Genomic DNA, 20,130 nt, shown 5'->3' with positions numbered 1-20,130 from the left:
TTACTGTGTCCACCTATTCAGTACAGTTTATTTTATAGTGGTTAAATTATACATGAATTATAAACACTAGTTAGGGACATGTTTCGCCCTAGTTTTAGGCATCTTCTGCCTAATACTAATCATAAGGTCAAGCCTTAAATCTATTAACATTGGAACTTAATACGAAACTTAAATTAATACTAAATACAGTGCTCTTATGCTTCTTACAAAGTTGTGTTTTAGGTGATATTTACATAGCTTACAATATGTACGTTAACTAAAAGCCAGAATTTGTGAACAAGGAAGAAAATAAATTATTTTACAATGACTAGAAAACGTCCAACGTGTAGATCAGATTTATCCTATTGTATGGATGAAAGTTTATGCAAATGTGTACATATTGGCTAGATTGATCACAGTGTAAATTGGGGCTTCTCCAACTTTATGGATGAACATTAGATTGAAGGTTTTACAGCCGGTTCGTTCAAAGGTAGGTCACAACTATACAGAGGACGATCAAATCGACAAGAATGGCACAATATTCCAAAAAAATTTATCAGTTGAGCACTAATGAACAATACCAACAATATGTTTCCAACATACATGCTTTAAACTATTAAACATTACCCTCCAACCATGCTTCTTTCTAAAGGAATATTCAAATCCAACATGATCGACTTTAACCATGGTTCCGGTTTTGTAACAGTATACTTACGATAGTGACCATAACCACCTTTGAACGAACCAGCTGTAAAACCTTCAACCTAATGTTCATCCATAAAGTTGGAGAAGCCCCAATTCACACTGTGATCAATCTCTAGTCAATACAGTTGTAGAAGCCCCAATTCACGCTGTGATCAATCTCTAGCCAGTATGTACACATTTGCATAAACTTTCATCCATACAATAGGATAAATCCGATCTACACTTTGGACGTTTTCTAGTCATTGTAAAATAAAATAATTTATTTTCTTCCTTGTTCACAAATTCTGGCTTTTAGTTAATGTACATATTGTAAGCTATGTAAATATCACCTAAAACACAACTTTGTAAGAAGCATAAGACCATTGTATTTAGTATTAATTTAAGTTTCGTATTAAGTTCCAATGTTAATAGATTTAAGACTTGACCTTAAGATTGGTATTAGGCTGAAGATGCCCAAAACTAGGGCGAAACATGTCCCTAACTAGCGTTTATAATTCATGTAGAATTTAATCACTGCAAAATATAACTGTATTGAATAGGTGGACACAGTAATTTTATTCAAGAAAGAATTTTACTTATGGGAAGTGCTACAATAACTCCTGGTTTCTCTGCCCTATATCTGTATTCTTTAAATGAAGGAGAAAATGCAATCTTTCCAGCACGAGGAGTATTCTTTGTCGATGTTTCAGCTGATACAGTCACTTTTTAAAAAAACTCGGGCCATCACTTGTCAAAATGAAATACTTCACTTGAGTCTACTGACTTAACTGTAACATTTGCTTTGCTGTTTACAATAATTGCCATATACTCTTCGATAGTATAAACTCTGTCTGCCTTTTTAATGTTTTTCTTAAATACCCCAAAGTCCCTGTCGCATGGTAGGAATGAATGACCCCTCTCGGGAAAGTACTGTCTAATCTCCTTAAATCGATTTGAAGCTGCCAGGCCTAGCATTAGTCTTATGACCGTATGGTTCTTATTCTGGCCTGGAGAACCATCAGAGAAAACGTGTAACTGATCAACATTTTCTGACACAAATTCGTCTATATAATCTTTCAGGAAAGAAGCAACTTCATTCGCACCCTTCTTTCCTTGGCCTCCATGATACATATACACAACACACTTGTCCGTTGCAAGATCATGAATACAAAACACATTCACCCACAACTGTCTCATGTAAAACACTTCATGCACTGGTATGTGTGGGAAGGGCAGATTTTGCATAAAGTCAAAGGCAAGGCCTGTCACTTTGTCATTTGTTCTGCATAGTGTTGCAACTTCTTTCAAAGACCTGTAGAATTTCCTGCTTCTTCTTTTATGAACATCATATTCAGCCTGAGCTGCACGCTTTGCTGATTCACAAATATGTGGACTCCTAAGTTTAGCTGTGAACTCCTGACACTTGCTGCAGACATCGATCTGTGGTTGTCCGAATCGGTAGTTATAATTCTCAACAAAATAAGTTCTGTAGAAACTGTACTTGACTCCACACTCTGGATATTTTGTGACAAACATGTTGTGCATTTCTTTAATAGTTAAGCGCGGGCATCTAAGTAATGCACTTCTTTCCCTCCGTAATGAGTCCGTTTCAGAGGGAATGATTGAATATGTTCGGATATCAGTTTAGTGACATATTTTGGTATCTTTCTGGTATTTGGATTGGTTCCTCTCTTGTCCCTGGGAATTTCTCCACGAAGAAGAAGCATTGTGATACGGAATACTCTTTTCTGAGTGACGGCATGCATGCTCATAAAAGCTGAACGACATACCTTCTTTCTATTGTTGCCATCCACAACAAAGTAAGTGAAACTTGCTGCTCGCTGCTTTGAATTTTCATTCCTCGGTCTTCTGGTCTTAATTTCATTCCTCTCGATGAGGTGCTGCAAGTGTAAATCTTGTGCATCCTTACTGGGAAGTTGAAGAAACTTGGAAAGAATGGACATGCGAGCCTCTTCGTTGATAATCTCAAAGCACTTCTTTCTGCATCTAGAAGAATAACAGATTATTAATACTAAGTATAAATCTGTACCATATATATTATCTAAAATAAGAGTAGAAAGTTTGGTTGTATGTTAGAATATTATTTACTAAACAATCCCTAGTAATACTTCTCGAGCTCCTTACTTACCTGCAGTCAGAACAGGTTTCTTTGCCTTCCACAACTCTCCCACGTTTATTCACATATGCCAGTTCTCTGAGTTTTGCATGTTTCAGAACACTATGTTTATGGCCCTCAGGCTGTGCCTTCCTTTTCGGGGTCATATTCTCAAACGTAATACAAAGATCACTTTGTTATCCACCGAGATACAAACTGAAATACTGTACACTATAACCCACCATGTACCGTACCATTTCTGTTTCCCTCCAGTATGTTGTCCTTTGTGTTGTACCAACGCCGTAAATTGAAATATCCCCTGTTATACCTACATCGCATGCAACGTGCGGCCAAGAATGGAACTAAGTCATGAATTGCAAATGCTGAAGAAACGCACTAAGTTTCTGACTTATTTCTTTCCTTTACCAAACGATAGGGCTTGGTTATGCGAGGTAAATGAGGCAATAAAATGTAAATGGCCGATTTTGACTTAATTCCTTACTTGACTGCACGATTCAATTGAAGAGTTACCTGACGGTGAGGTGGCGGCCCTGGTCTAGAAAGCCAAGAATAACGGCCGGGAAGATTCATCGTGCTGACCATATGGCACTTCATAATCTGCAGGCCTTCAGGCTGAGCAGCGGTCACTTGGTAGGCCATGGCCCTTTGAAGCTCTTGTGCCATGGTATTTGGTTTGGTTTCCAAATATTAAAAAAAAAACCTGCATCTTTGACGTACTCTCTCTCTCTCTCCCTATCCATCTCTCTCTGTGTCTCACATTGATAACTAACCTGTAATTATACTGATTTATCCCTTTTTTTTTTTTTTTCTTTTCCAGTTTGGAGACTCCATCACTTGATGAAACTACTCCTGAAGTTCAGATAGTGACTGAGTTCTGTGGTATTCCCAAGTTACCATGTTCACCCTCAGATCTCAATGAGATATGCAAAAAGTAAGTACAGACTGTTGAGTTGTCTGTCTTTCTCTGTCTTGTTAGTTGCACTGGATTTTTCAGTGTAAATAATGAAAAGTAACAAACAAATGCAAATCAAGTCTCACGTATATATAGAAACATTGAAAGGAACACAGTATGAGATAAATGCAATGACAAGTCAGTGTGGGAAAAGGGAGAGGTAGAAAGAAAACACAAAAGGACAAGGATATACTCCACATCTTCATACACTGCCATCTCCGACACTGAATGTGATTATCTTATTATGTGGTGGTGGTGATTATTGTTTTAAGAGGAAGTACAACTAAGCAATCATCCTCTATTTAACACTAATCAGAGGGAAAAAATGGAAGGCATCAGAAACTCGAAAAATAAAGGTATCGGCCAAAGAAAGACAAGGGACAGAAAGGGCGTGAAAATTAAAGACTCCCTAGGCCTCGAGTACTCTACTACCAGCAGGGTCGGAAAAGAACAAGAGTTGACGAAGGGAGGTCGGATAGAATAGATGGAAGTGAGAAGCCTGGCACAAGTAAGTGGAAGCAGTGCCAGGACTATGCTAAGAGGCCTGTGGTCCCCAAACCACTCTCCCAAGTTATGATCCCCTGGGGCTCCTTTTAGTCGCCTTGTTGTTCCTTATTTTTCTGTGCAGGACATCCAGAAACTATGATATTTAGAAATTCACATCCAGAAACTGCCGTATAAGAAGACTTGAACTTGAATTTGTAGAGTATTTGAAGTCCATTTACCTTAGTTAAAATTTTGCCAGGTGTTTTGATACATCAGAATTGAGCATCTGACAACATTTTGGAAGCGCATTGCTCTTGCTATGGTAGGAGGACTGCAGCTGGAATGCTGCTATCTTGGCTCAGCGATAAGGACCTGTAACTTTTCATTTGTCTCACGAATGTACGGTCTACAGTTCAGATCCTCCAACTCCATAATTTATTTTTTAACTTGAAATGCAATTGTTCATTTACTTCTTCCTACAACCTGTTTTCCAGTAATTGCCGGATCAGGGATGGAATGAATGAAGCCCCCATCTAGCGGCGAGGATAGGAATTGTGCTGACTGCCAAAGCCTGTTGCACTCCTCCGGGGCAATGTTTAATGACTGACATATGATATGAAATGATATAGGAGAGTGTTGCTGGAATGAAAGATGACAGGGAAAACCGGAGTACCCGGAGGAAAACCTGTCCCACCTCCACTTTGTCCAGCACAAATATCACATGGAGTGACCGGGATTTGAACTATGGAACCCAGCGGTGAGAGGTCAACACGCTGCCTCCTGAGCCATGCTAATCTTTGTTCAGTTTTTTTTTTTTTTTCTATAAGAATAACTCATCATGTACTGCCTTTACATTCAAAAGTAATTTTAATATAAGGAATTCCACCTTTTCCAATACATAACTTCATCCCAGTTTTTAATGTCAATTTGTATATATTTGTTTCATTTGTTTTATGTCAGTTGTGTGCATGCACATTTGTTTAGTTATTGGATGTTTTACATTAAGGCTGAAGATGGCCAGTCCCTAGTTAATGTAATTTAGAATATTGCATATTATAGTATTGAAAGGTGGACCATTATGACATTAATTTAATAATTATATTATAACATACAAAACTGTTGCGCATACGTTATACTACAACATTTTTATATTATGAAGGTACCGGTTTTGACATGTTTTCAATGTCATCATCAGCCTTTCATAAAACCAAGCAAAAGAATGAATTCACATATAGGAACAATATACACACTAGTAAAATTCATGTAACAACACACATTTAAAATAGTTTATATAAAATATATGAGGATTGCTACGCGTTGGCAGCGTAATAGTTGTCTTGGTACATAAGTTGAGGCACTTGCTGTAAAGTTTAGTTTTGGTATGATAAAGCTTAATGAACACGTTGAAATCTTGATAGGTATCTTATTCATAGTGAAATGTGGCACTGAGAGTCCTAGGATGATATGTAGGACCGAAGTTCCTTTCTAAGAATTCAAAGGCTCGCATGTTTTGATGCCATTGTGCAGATTTGAGAAACGTTTTTGTAGAGGCTAATAGAACGTAATTCTCTCTTCACTAGGTATTTTCCGAGATCCAGTGATATTACACCCAGGCACTCTACAATCAGTTGTCGCGGCTAGTAAAACAGAGAAAAGAAACTACCCAAGTCTTAAGAAGAATAAAAAGACAAGATCATAAGGACACCCTACAGTTAATTGAAGAACAGTTCAGTAAAACTAAATCAAGGGACTACTACAAAACCTTCAGAAAGCAGCTCAAAAATATGAACCCCCGACCCTACTGATGAAGGATGAAGATGGTAAGCTGGCCCATAACAATAAACACAATGCAGAAATTCTGGCTAAACATTTCAACAAGCTTTTAAATTGTGAGGAACCTACAGAACTCCTTTATTTGGACACCAACACCCCGATAAAAACATCACCAGAAAACATCAATCCCCCACAATAAAGGAAGTCTACCAAGCTCTGAATAAATTTAAAAACTACAAAGTGCCAGGAGAAGATCAGACCTTTGCGGAAATCTGGAAATATGCAGGAACCTCAGCAAAAGTTGCCCTCCATCAACAACTTGTCTCTATCTGGATTAAAGAAGAACTACCAGAACACTGGACAACAGCCCTCATTCATCCTCTGCACAAAAAAGGGGACAAAACCGACCCTAATAACTACAGGGGAATCTCGCTCCTAGACATAACATACAAAATATTTTCAATAATCATCCTAATAGGATAAGTTTACAACTTGAGAAAGAACTAGGAGAATATCAAGGAGGTTTCAGACCCTGGAGGAGCTGTCCTGATCAGATCATGAGTCTTAAGTTGATAATGGACTATAACAGGAGAAGAAACAGAGATATGGTGATAACATTTGTAGATTTCAAGAAAGCTTATGATTGCATCCATAGAGAATCTCTGTTTAAAATTTTAAGACACCTTGGACTACACCCCAAATTAATAAACATGATAAAATTGACTCTCACCAATACCAAGTCAAAAGTGAAGTTTAGGGGTGAAACATCAGAGACATTTGAAATTAAAACTGGACTACAGCAGGGAGATGGGCTCTCACCACTATTATTTAACTGTGCTCTAGAAATGGTAATGAGGGAATGGTTTAGAAAATGTCCCCCCAAAATAAAGATTGGCCGAAAAATCAAAACAAATTGCCTGGGTTTTGCTGACGATTTAGCATTACTAGCAGTGGACATAAAAGAAGCAAAAACCCAGATCTCAGAACTTCAAAACATTGCAAATAAAATTGGCCTCAAAATATCATTTGAAAAAACAGAAATTATGCCCCAAAAACCAACACAGCTAAAAGAAGTCACCATAAATGGTAATAAAATCAAAATAGTAACTCAGTTTAAATATCTTGGAGAAGTAATAACACATAACTTAAATGAAAAAATCTCAATCCAAGTAAGAACAAATAGATTAGCTAAAGCACAAAAATTAACATGGGATATCTACAAAAAGAAATGTCTATCAATAAATACAAAAATAAAACACTACAACACAGTTATAAAACCGGAAGCTACATATGCAGCAGAAACACTCTTTTACCTGAATAAACAATCAAAGACTGACAGACTTCAGAAAATTGAAAAGAGGATTGGAAGAACCTGTATCAACAAAAAATATCAGAAAGATGGACAGTGGCGGTTAATACCTAACAAAGTCGTGTACAAAGAGCTAGAACCCATTACAGATACTATGCGTAAGAGGAGACTGGGATTCTTTGGACATATCATGAGGATGCAGGACTCGAGACTTCTGAAACAACTAGTACAACACAATCTCGTCTCAAAAAATACCACAACAGGATGTAAATGGATCAGAGAAGTAAGAGAGGATCTGAAGGAAATAGGCCTTACAACAGAAGACACCAAAAATAAGATAAAATTGAATACAAAACTCAAGAATACAAACCTCCGCTTTACCCTTACACAAAACAAACCAACAACACGCAGATTTTCAACTGAGGAAAGGGCACGAAGATCGGAGCGTCTGAAGAAGTACTGGGAGGACCGCAAAGCCCGAACAATCCCTTCAAAGAGACCTGAACGACGGACTGACTAAAGTGATCCTATGTGGTCATAAAATAAGAAGAAGAAGAAGAAGAAGAAGAAGAAGAAAGAGGCGGCCATTTATTTTCCAAGAGGTTTTTTGTGTGCGTGCGCGTGTGGGGGGTGAAAAGAAGCAGCGTGGTTACCGCGGTAGTTGCCAGTGGTATTCGTTACTGTCAGGCCGCGAATGCAAGACAACCCTTGATTTTTCACATTAGATTCTGAGAAAAACCCGTCATTTTGGATTTGGAGAAATACGATTTCACTCCAGAGGCTTATGTGGCCAACATTTCAGTTTTCTTCTTCAAACGGCATCTATAAGTCTAAAACTTATATAGCTTATGATCATAAGCTATACTCCTGCTCCCTCTTAACAGTCAGTCTGGTGTTTGTGTCCATGAGGAACATGGGGACATACACTTCAAACCAAATTAAACAATGGGCCGATGACCTTCGATGTTAGGCCCCTTAAAACAACAAGCAAGCAAATTAAACAATAGACCACTTCATCTGATGAAAAGGAACATGTATTCAAGTTGTGAATGTCCCCTTCAAGCAACATATAAACTGTTACTTATGTTACTATTCAACAAGACGTAATTTATAAATCAAATGGGTCAACTATACAGATAAGGAATATCAACTTCCAGATTGGCTCAAGATCACTTGGTTACTATAAGGACCTTGACATAGTTCAGCACCAACCATACAGTTTCAATGTGTCATTTAGTTTCAGTTTTAAAAGTGTAGTCTGACTTCATCAATGTTTTAGACTTAAATTTTAAAATAAGACATATCAAATTGTATTCTTTATTATTGGTTGTATGTAAACATGTTTCCAATTAGATCATGGCTGAAGATGACCCAATGTATGTAGGGTCAAAACTAGTACCAATTATATCAGGCACTACGTTGAGCTAATGGTATTGAATAGGTGGACCTTTCTCTGCCCTTTGATAATAACAGTGAGTTAACCGAGCAAGTGGCCACGCAGCTTGGGTCATATAGCTATCAGCTTGCATTCGGGAGATAGTGGATTTGAAACTCCACTGTTGGCAGCCCTGAAGGTGGTTTTGTGTGGTTTCCCATTTTCACATCAGATAAATGCTGGGGCTGTACCTTAATTAAGGCCATGTTCGCTTCCTTCCCACTCCTAGCCCTTTTCTATCCCATCGTCGCCATAAAACCTACCTGTGTCGGTGCAACGTAAAGCAGATTCTAAAAATAAAAATAAAAACAGTGAATTTTGTTATTAGAGAAAATTCTGAATCAAAACTATTGAAAATTAAAACTTTTAACATTTTCATGAAGGAAAAAATAAAACCCTCCTGGTGGCTTGTAATTGTCAAGAACTCACTGATTAAAACTCTTCAAAGAATTTAAGAACAATTTTATTCATTTATGAAAGAAATACAGCTTGCTGGAGCAGAAATTTGATGATGATGATATTATTACATTAGTATGTAAAGAAAAAGCAATAACTCCATTCACTTGACTAGTTATATTACCCTGAATCCTTCAACTATGAAATATGACATCCTTCACAGGTTGAAGGTATGTTTTGCCCAACGTGAGAAAGTGCCTCAAAAAATCAAGTAATGAAAGTACGTACATACATCTTCATTATAGACATTATGCTTTTCAGTAGTGTGTCTGCAAGTCCCTCTGAATTTACTTTGTGCTTCCATAATCCCATATTTGCAACTAGCTCCATCGTCTCGTTTTATTCCACACTTCTTTTCTTTAAATCATTTAAAACTGAGTCTTAACAACGATTGTTATCTTGATCTCTCTCTCTTCCTCTCTGAATGATGGATACATTATTCCATTGCACATACCTCACATAACAATAATTAATATATTAATAGTTTTTTGCAAAAGCTATTTATGTAAATACACAGAATTGTTTTGAAATGCATCACTTTGTGTCACCCTTGGTTTTCTAAGGTTAATTAATCCTGTTTACAGAAGGCAAAGGACATAAGAACAACACAAAAGGAGAAAATAATTCCTGTGGATCTAATGTGTATATGTGTGTGCGTGGTGGAGAAAGAATAACCAAGTACCTGTAAATAAATATACAGGGTGCGGCAGAAATACCTGACGAATTTCAAACGTAAATAAATTGGCAACGCAACAAGCCATTTAAAGATTTATTGCACGGTTGGAAAGAGTAGTGTTTGCCATTTGCGTCACATACACATACACACTAGGTTTTGAAAATAATGTCATCCAAATGCCAACCGTCCTGTTCGATGCACCTCTGAAGCCTCTCCCTGAAGTTCCGCATGACTCGCTCGAGCATGTCTTGTGGTATTGCCTCGGACCAAACAGTAACACGCTCGCTGTAGAGAGGTCACTCATAGATCTGTTGAGGATTGGTTGCGGACCAGTACCAAAAATGTTGTTTATTAACGTAGCCTGACAAATGAAAGTGCGCTTCATCACTTGCCAGGACACTGGTGTCAGTTGCTACAGCTTCCAGTATAGTCTCACAACACGCTCTGTGGTTGGCCCAATCACGTTCACTGAGTTTTTGAACACCCACCATTTTTGTACAGATGGAACTTCATGTCTGCGTGTAAAATCCTCCTTACGGTGCGATTCGAGAGTCCCAGAGCACGTGAATGCCTAAGCAACGAACGTTGAGGAGATTGCGTTATGGCGTGTCTCATTGCACGGACGGTCTCTGGTGTTCGGACGCTACGAGGCCTACCAGGCGGCTTCGTTTTCACACTCGAACCACTTTTTTTCCTCAAACTGATCATCCATAACAGAATGGTGTTCCTGCTCGGAACTTTCTCATGTCGACCTAAACCGAAGTGTCTGCGAAACCAAAGCTGTGTTGTGGTAACAGAGTCGGCATTTTTTAAACAAGTCTCAATCACGTAACCTCAGTGTTCACCACTCCACGCCATGCTAGCGACTGACTGACTGACTAGCCTGGACGAGACGATGCACGTGTTCTCCAAGACCAAGGCCAAGACCGTGCGCACCACGACAATGACACCTGTTTGAAAGCTGTAGCCAATACGACCTGTAGTTCGCTCCAATGTACTGTATGTGACATAAATGGCAAACCCTGCTCTTTTAAACTGCGCAACAAAACTGTGAATGGCTTGTTGCGTTGCCGAGTAATTTACGTCTGAAATTCGTCAGGTATTTCTGCCGCATCCTGTACATAAAAGATTGAAAGAGGATGGGAACATACAGAAAGAATAAGCAAAATGACAGATTGTCTTGTTAACTTATGTACATTGTAGGAAAATCCTATGAAATGTTTGTGCGGTGGTAGTGATTATTGTTTTAAGAGGAATTACAGCTGGGTAACCATCCTTTATTGACATTAATCAAAGGAAACATGGAAGAGGTCCAACGTTTCAAAGAACGAAGGTATTGTCAAAAGAAAGGGTGTGAAGATGAAGGACTCCCTAGGCCTCGAAAATCTAATACCATTGAGATCGGAAGAGAACAAGAGTTGACCAAGGGATGTCGGATAGAAAAGGCAAGGAGCCTGACATAAGTAGAAGAAATACCAGACTCAACTAGGGGAACTGTGGTCTCCCAACTCACACTCCCCTGGTGTCACCTCTTATGACAGGCAGGCAATACCCACCTGCAGGACTTACGAAGTCTGTTGAGTTATCAACTAGAAACTGAGTTATTTGTGCTTCTTAACACATTGGAGATGCTGGTCGTAGAAAATACGGGTGCGTTATTTCATTGATGTTGACGGAGCTCGGTTGCACACGTTTTCACTGTAGCCAAAAATAGTAGCCACTCGTTCAGCGAGCTGTGACTTCCCCAAAATACTGTTGGATGCTTCTATAAGCATAAAATATACTAGTTATGGGCATAAGTCAAGAGCTATTTTTTATGGGCATTGATCAAGCAGCTTAGTTCCTACATAACTTGAGGCTGTATCATCGTTCACTCTCAGCTGTGAAATAAGTGACAAAAGTACATGCATACGAACAGGAAGAGTGTGTGTTCAAGAGGCAGGCTTGTTTGTGTCATTCTTGTGAATATTTAACAGTCTAATTAAAGTGTGCAAAATTTAGACAATGAATCCATACTGGATGTTCTGAAACTGAGGACGAGGATAACATTTACACACCAAGTGAAAATCATGATTCTAAAGCTTTAGGTAATAAACTAATTTCAAGTAGTTGTCATGTGGGTTCAGTAATATACTGTAGTTTTATACTACTCCCTAATAATTTGGGTTGTTTTCCACGTACAGACGACAACTTGCACCAACTCCATGCAAACCCGTCGTCAAGCGGCGAATGGCGGGAAAGCAAGTTACTTGTAAACAAGTATAACTGTGCCAATTGACCAATTAGGTTAGAATCTGTATTGGTATATGTTTTAGTAGATGCACCTCAATATTCATCAAATTTCAAAATATTAACCTAACTGGCATCTCTTAGCTTACATTCAGGAGATAGTGGGTTCAAACCCCACTGTTGGCAGCCCTGAAAATGGTTTTCCATTGCTTCCCATTTTCACACCAGGCAAATGCTGGAGCTGTACCTTAATTAAATCCACGGCCGCTTCCTTTCCTCTCCTAACTCTTTCCCATTCCCATTCCATCTGTGTTGGTGCGACATAAAACAGAGTGTAAATTTGTTTGTTTGTTTGTTTGTTTGTTTGTAGAACTTATTATCTTTATAAATTTATATTTAATAATTTCTGTACTATTATTATTTATTTATTTTAATTTTTTATGGAGGTTTTTCTTCTTTTTGTCAGCCCAATACTGTTTTATCCTTTCTGAACGTAATTTTCTTTCTGCTTCTGGAATCACTCCTCCTATTCTCTGCTTGTTGATTTTTGTCAGTAGTCTAGTGTGTTTATCTTTCAATAGTTTGAGTGTATTTTCTGTACTATTAATATAATTAAAACTAATTTTTTTGTAGAGAAAAGTGTGATCTTTCTAAATATTCCAAAAGTTATTGCAATCATTGCTTTCCCCAGTATTGGAAAAATTTCAAAAACCATTAAAAATCCTGCTATTTCTGGAGGGTAGTGCATTCAAATGTGGCCACCTCCAATGTGTTAATTTATTGTTCCATATCATGTGTTTATAACTTTTGTTTCAGGTGTGCAGTGTTGAACTGCGTTGCCGTTCTGAAAGTAGTATCAAATCTGCTCCAAGTTCAACCCAGTGCTACAGCTAATGACATTGCTATCACACGAGCTTTGTTAATTCTGGAATGGTTTTTGAGGATGGATCTTGTAAGAGCAGCTACCATCTCCACCCTCGTGTCACCAAATCTTACTACTTTAGTAGATCCTAGTGTGAAGATAGGGCCAGCAGTCAAGACTAAGGCAGAGAAAGTGATGTTGATATTAGAAAAACTCCAAGCTTTGTAAATGTGTATAAAATAATACTGTATATATTGTATTATGTGATGTGTTGATTTTGTGAAAAATACGTACAAGTTTCTGAATTGCGTTTATAATTGAAATATCTTGTATCAGCTGAACCTTCCTCAATAATCATTATCAGTAGTGAAGCCTAAGAGTTAGACAGAATAAGCTGATCTTCCCCGAAAATGTTACAAAGAATTAAAAGCAAATATTTTATTTGAATTTAATACACGAGGGCCATCCAGAAATTGTTTGCCTATTAAAAACAGAAAGAAAAAGACAATGTAGTTACATGAGAAACTTTATTGACACCCGACACAGCAATGTTGGAGCTCTTTTTTGACATAATCACCACCAGAATTGAGACGCTTGTCATATTGTAGTGTTTTGTCTCCAAATTTATTTAATATTTACACGAATGATCAACCCTTGCCAAAAAAAAGAAAAAGCTTCATTTATGCAGGTGATCGAGCTATTGTAACTCAGGGTGATCAGTTTGAGAGTGTTGAATGAAGACTAATGGAAGCCTTAGATGAACTGAGTCCATGCTACAGAGAAAACCATCTAAAGCCTAACACGCTTTTCACTTAAAGAATATGCAGGCAAGAAGAAAACTGAAGTTTTTCTGGGAGCGTGCTCTCTTGGATCATTGCTCAACACCTAAATATCTAGAGGTAACTCTGGATCCCTCCTCTGCGAACCATGTGACCTTGCCGCGGTGGGGAGGCTTGCGTGTCCCAATGATGCAGATAGCCGAGCCGCAGGTGCAACCATATCGGATGGGTATCTGTTGAGAGACCAGACTAACGAATGGTTCATCGAAAGGGGGGTAGCAGCCTTTCGGTAGTTGCAAGGGCGGCAGTCTAGATGATTGACTGATACGGCCTTGTAATAATACTCAACATGGCTTAGCTGTGTTGATACTGCTACACGGCTGAAAGCAACGGGAAACTACAGTCGTAACCACCTCCCGAGGACATGCAGCTCTCTCTGTATGAAAGATGTACTGATGATGGCTTCCTCCCGGGTAAAATATTCCGGAGGTAAACTAGTCCCCCATTCGGATCTCCGGGTGGGGACTACACGAGAGGGGGCGATCATCAGGAAGATGGATACTGACATTCTGCGAGTCGGAGCGTGGAATGTTAGAAGTTTGAATCGTTGTGGTAGGTTAGAGAATCTGAAAAGGGAGATGGATAGGCTAAAGTTAGATGTAGTTGGTATAAGTGAAGTACGTTGGCAGGAAGAACAGGATTTTTGGTCAGGCGACTACCGAATTATCAACACGAAATCAAACAGGGGTAATGCAGGAGTTGGTTTAATAATGAATAAGAAAATAGGGCAGCGGATAAGCTACTACGACCAGCATAGTGAAAGAATTATTGTCGCCAAGATAGACACCAAACCAATGCCCACCACAATAGTGCAGGTCTATATGCCTACTAGTTCAGCGGATGATGAAGAAATTGAAAGAATATATGAGGAGATAGAAGATTTAATACAATATGTCAAAGGTGACGAGAATCTAATTGTGATGGGAGACTGGAACGCAGTGGTAGGCCAAGGAAGAGAAGGTAGCACAGTAGGAGAATTTGGATTGGGACAAAGGAACGAAAGAGGAAGTCGGCTGGTTGAATTCTGCACTGACCATAATTTAGTCCTCGCCAATACTTGGTTCAAACACCACAAACGACGGCTGTATACGTGGACGAGACCTGGAGACACTGGAAGGTATCAAATAGACTTTATTATGATTAGGCAGAGATTCAGAAACCAGGTGTTGGATTGCAAAACTTTCCCAGGAGCAGACGTGGACTCTGACCACAACTTATTGGTCATGAAATGCCATCTGAAGTTGAAGAAATTGAAGAAAGGAAAGAATGCAAAAAGATGGGATCTAGACAAGTTGAAAGAAAAGAGTGTGATGGATCGTTTCAAGGAACATGTTGCACAAGGACTAAATGAAAAGGTCGAAGGAAACACAGTAGAGGAAGAGTGGAGAGTCATGAAAAATGAAGTCAGTAGGGCTGCTGAAGAAATGTTAGGAAGGAAGAAAAGATCAACTAAGAATCAGTGGATAACTCAGGAGATACTAGACCTGATTGATGAACGACGAAAATACAAGAATGCTAGAAATGAAGAGGGCAGAAAAATATACAGGCGATTAAAGAATGAAGTGGATAGAAAGTGCAAGGTAGCTAAGGAAGAATGGCTGAAGGAGAAGTGCAAGGATGTCGAAGGCTGTATGGTCCTGGGAAAGGTAGATGCTGCATACAGGAAAATCAAGGAAACCTTTGGAGAAAGGAAATCTAGGTGCATGAATATTAAGAGCTCAGATGGAAAGCCACTTCTAGGGAAAGAAGACAAAGCAGAAAGATGGCAGGAGCATATCCAACAGTTGTATCAAGGTAACGATGTAGATAATTTCGTTCTGGAACATGAAGAGGCTGTTGATGCTGATGAAATGGGAGACCCAATTTTGAGGTCGGAGTTTGACAGAGCTGTGAATGACCTAAATAGGAACAAGGCACCTGGAATTGATGATATTCCCTCTGAATTACTGACTGCCTTAGGAGAAACCAGCATGGTAAGGTTATTTCATTTAGTGTGCAAGATGTATGAGACAGGAGAAGTCCCATCCGATTTTCGGCAGAATGTTGTTATACCTATTCCCAAGAAAGCCGGTGCTGACAGGTGTGAAAACTACCGCACTATTAGTTTAGTATCTCATGCCTGCAAAATTTTAACACGTATTATTTACAGAAGAATGGAAAAACAAGTTGAAGCTGAGTTGGGGGAAGATCAATTTGGCTTCAGAAGAAATATAGGAACACGTGAAGCAATCCTGACTTTACGTCTGATCTTAGAGGATCGAATCAAGAAGGACAAGCCCACGTACATGGCATTCGTAGATCTAGAAAAGGCATTCGATAATGTTGATTGGACCAGGCTATTTATGATTCTGAAGATGATAGGGATCAGATACCGAGAACGAAGAATTATCTACAACCTGTATAAAAATCAGTCTGCAGTGATAAGAATCGAGGGCTTTCAAAAAGAAGCAGCAATCCAGAAAGGAGTGAGGCAAGGCTGCAGTTTGTCCCCTCTCCTTTTTAATGTTTACATAGAACAGGCAGTAAAGGAAATCAAAGAGGAATTTGGAAAGGGAATCACAGTCCAAGGAGAGGAAATCAAAACTTTGAGATTTGCCGATGATATTGTTATTTTATCTGAAACTGCAGAAGATCTCGAGAAGTTGCTGAATTAAAAGAAATAAGTTTCATAATGATAGATCCGTATTGAACTGTAATTACAATAGAGTAAAATAATATATTATTATTGGTCCACCTTTTCAATACAAAATGAAAATTACATAGGGACTAGTTTCGACCTAGTAATAGGTCATCATCAGCCTGAAGTAAGTCAAAGATCGAAGAAAACATAAACAATGTAAACACAAGTACAGTCTCTTTAAAGGTACATACCAAGTGGGAAGTTGAGTAGAGATATATTAAAAATAATAACTCATCCAAATTGACGAAGCACTGAGCGGAATTTATGTAAAGTTCGGTGCGCCGTATATTATAAAAGACCACTGTGCACTAAATGATGCAATAAAGAAGAATAGTAGGTTGAATGCTGGCTTCTTCTTAGCTGTTGTATAATCGAAGAAGATTACGTCGTGTTTTATAAGGTATTGATAGACGTCAAAATACATGGATGTTGGAAGGCTCTTCAGTTTTTTTGAACATGGCAATAGTTGCGTGTGGAGGCTTAGGAAACCAGAGAAGCGTTATATTATGTTAAAAAATAGAGATCCTTAAAAAAGTCCCGTGCGTTGTATAAATTGTGGAAATGGAAATCGAAAAAACTTGGTTCTTAAGCGATAATGTTGTTCATTCAGAGATCGATTGAAAATAAAGAATCGTAACATAGTCTTCTCAAGATGTTCATAAACCAGAATTAATAGACGATGCGAAGTATGATGCTAGGAGAAAGCTCTTCTGCTTCTGGAATCTTGAAGGACGATGGATGTTTCACGAGGTGGAGCAACATATATGGAGTTAAATAAAGGTGGAAATAAATTCGCAGTTCAATGCGGACCATAAATTTGATTCTGAATAAAAGACAGTAAGATTTTTTTTTTTTTTTTTTTTAATATGTCAAAAGGAAAACTCAAGCGTGATGTGATGAGCTGAAGAGAGAAACGGAGGTAGGAAAGGATCAAAGGAAATTTTGAGGAGGTGAGGGAAGAAAAATGAAGGCAGGAGAAGAATATATAATTTTTTTTTTTATTATTTTTTATATTTTATTTTTTAGCTGAAGAGAGAAACGGAGGTAGGTAAGGATCAAAGGAAATTTTTTTTTTTTTTTTGAGGAGGTGAAGGAAGGAAAATAAAGGTCTGAGTTGTTTTTTTTTATTTTATTTTTTTTTTTATTTTTTTTTTTAGCTGAAGAGTGAAACGGAGGTAGGTAAGGATCAAAGGATTTTTTTATTTAGCTGAAGAGAGAAACGAAGGTAGGTAAGGATCAAAGGATTTTTTTTTTTTTTTAAGGTGAAGGAAGGAAAATAAAGGTCGGAGATTGTTTTTTTTGGAGGTGAAGGAAGGAAAATAAAGGTCTGAGAATTTTTTTTTTTTTTTTTTTTTTTTTTTTAAGGTGGGGCTGAGGGATGTGGGAATATGGAAGAATGATTAAGAAAAGTGCTAAAAACAGAATGAACAATCGGACCTTTAATATTAGATTTTGATTGTCTGAAAAGTTGAATTAGCAGGTCAAAAAGAACGTTTGATTTTTCGGAAATGTCATTGAGATTGAAATTGGGATTGAAATATTGGTCTAAATTAATAAAGCAATTCTCTGTTATGTTAAGGAGGGGTCCTTTATTCATAATTTTGAGAATTGTCATATCTTGTTTAATGTCAGTAAATTTATGATTACAAAAGTAATGGAGTGCAGTCGAACGAAGGCAGGTGATGTAGGAAATATTAGATTAGGAAACGAAGTCTTAAAGGAAGTAGATGAATATTGTTACTTGGGTAGTAAAATAACCAACGATGGCAGAAGTAAGGAGGACATAAAATGCAGACTAGAACAAGCAAGGAAGAGCTTTCTTAAGAAAAGAAATTTTCTCACTTCAAACATTGATATCGGAATTAGAAAAAAAAAATCTTACTGTCTTTTATTCAGAATCAAATTTATGGTCCGCATTGAACTGCGAATTTATTTCCACCTTTATTTAACTCCATATATGTTGCTCCACCTCGTGAAACATCCATCGTCCTTCAAGATTCCAGAAGCAGAAGAGCTTTCTCCTAGCATCATACTTCGCATCGTCTATTAATTCTGGTTTATGAACATCTTGAGAAGACTATGTTACGATTCTTTATTTTCAATCGATCTCTGAATGAACAACATTATCGCTTAAGAACCAAGTTTTTTCGATTTCCATTTCCACAATTTATACAACGCACGGGACTTTTTTAAGGATCTCTATTTTTTAACATAATATAACGCTTCTCTGGTTTCCTAAGCCTCCACACGCAACTATTGCCATGTTCAAAAAAACTGAAGAGCCTTCCAACATCCATGTATTTTGACGTCTATCAATACCTTATAAAACACGACGTAATCTTCTTCGATTATACAACAGCTAAGAAGAAGCCAGCATTCAACCTACTATTCTTCTTTATTGCATCATTTAGTGCACAGTGGTCTTTTATAATATACGGCGCACCGAACTTTACATAAATTCCGCTCAGTGCTTCGTCAATTTGGATGAGTTATTATTTTTAATATATCTCTACTCAACTTCCCACTTGGTATGTACCTTTAAAGAGACTGTACTTGTGTTTACATTGTTTATGTTTTCTTCGATCTTTGACTTACTTCAGGCTGATGATGACCTATTACTAGGTCGAAACTAGTCCCTATGTAATTTTCATTTTGTATTGAAAAGGTGGACCAATAATAATATATTATTTTACTCTATTGTAAGTTGCTGAATGGTATGGAGGAAGTCTTATGTAAGGAGTACAAGATGAAAATAAATAAGTCCAAAACAAAAGTAATGGAGTGCAGTCGAACAAAGGCAGGTGATGTAGGAAATATTAGATTAGGAAACGAAGTCTTAAAGGAAGTAGATGAATATTGTTACTTGGGTAGTAAAATAACCAACGATGGCAGAAGTAAGGAGGACATAAAATGCAGACTAGCACAAGCAAGGAAGAGCTTTCTTAAGAAAAGAAATTTTCTCACTTCAAACATTGATATCGGAATTAGAAAGATGTTTTTGAAGACTTTTGTGTGGAGCGTGGCATTGTATGGAAGTGAAACATGGACGATAACTAGCTCAGAAAGAAAGAGAATAGAAGCTTTTGAAATGTGGTGTTACAGAAGAATGCTGAAGGTGAGATGGATAGATCGAATCACGAATGAAGAGATACTGAATCGAATTGGTGAGAGGAGATCGATTTGGCTAAATTTGACGAGAAGAAGAGATAGAATGATAGGACACATCTTAAGACACCCAGGACTTGTTCAGTTGGTTTTTGAAGGAAGTGTAGGTGGCAAGAACGGTAGGGGTAGACCAAGGTATGAATATGACAAACAGATTAGAGCAGATGTAGGATGCAATAGTTACGTAGAAATGAAAAGGTTAGCACAGGATAGGGTGGCATGGAGAGCTGCATCAAACCAGTCTATGGACTGATGACTCAAACAACAACAACAACTCTGGATCGTGCACTCAGGTATGAACAAATATTGTTTTACAATGCTTAGTAAAGCTAAAGGTTCCACCTATTCAATACGTTATCGTAATGGTCTATTTAGAACATCACATATTTATTTAACTTATCATAAAATACATCTTTGGGACCGGTTTCGGCAATCCACTATGCCATCATCAGCCATTGAGTTTTTTAT

General features: G+C 37.9%; 1 protein-coding gene across 3 annotated transcripts in view; it reads left to right on the top strand.

Annotated features, from left to right (window-relative positions):
• The window catches only part of LOC136876058 (AP-4 complex accessory subunit tepsin), a 119,521-nt gene extending 106,238 nt beyond the window's left edge, over positions 1-13,283 (top strand). For all 3 annotated transcript variants that reach the window (XM_067149692.2, XM_067149690.2, XM_067149691.2), the window contains exons 8-9: positions 3,618-3,731; positions 12,933-13,283. In XM_067149692.2, coding sequence (XP_067005793.1) covers positions 3,618-3,731; positions 12,933-13,206 — 388 coding nt within the window. In that variant the 3' untranslated portion in view covers positions 13,207-13,283. The remainder of the gene's footprint in view (positions 1-3,617; positions 3,732-12,932) is intronic.
• Positions 13,284-20,130: the final 6,847 nt, after the last annotated feature.

The sequence above is a fragment of the Anabrus simplex genome, chromosome 6, assembly GCF_040414725.1.
Source record: "Anabrus simplex isolate iqAnaSimp1 chromosome 6, ASM4041472v1, whole genome shotgun sequence".
NCBI classification, from domain to species: Eukaryota; Metazoa; Arthropoda; class Insecta; order Orthoptera; family Tettigoniidae; genus Anabrus; species Anabrus simplex.
Note: the sequence above shows the minus strand (reverse complement) of the source record. Positions and strands in the feature narration are given on the sequence as shown.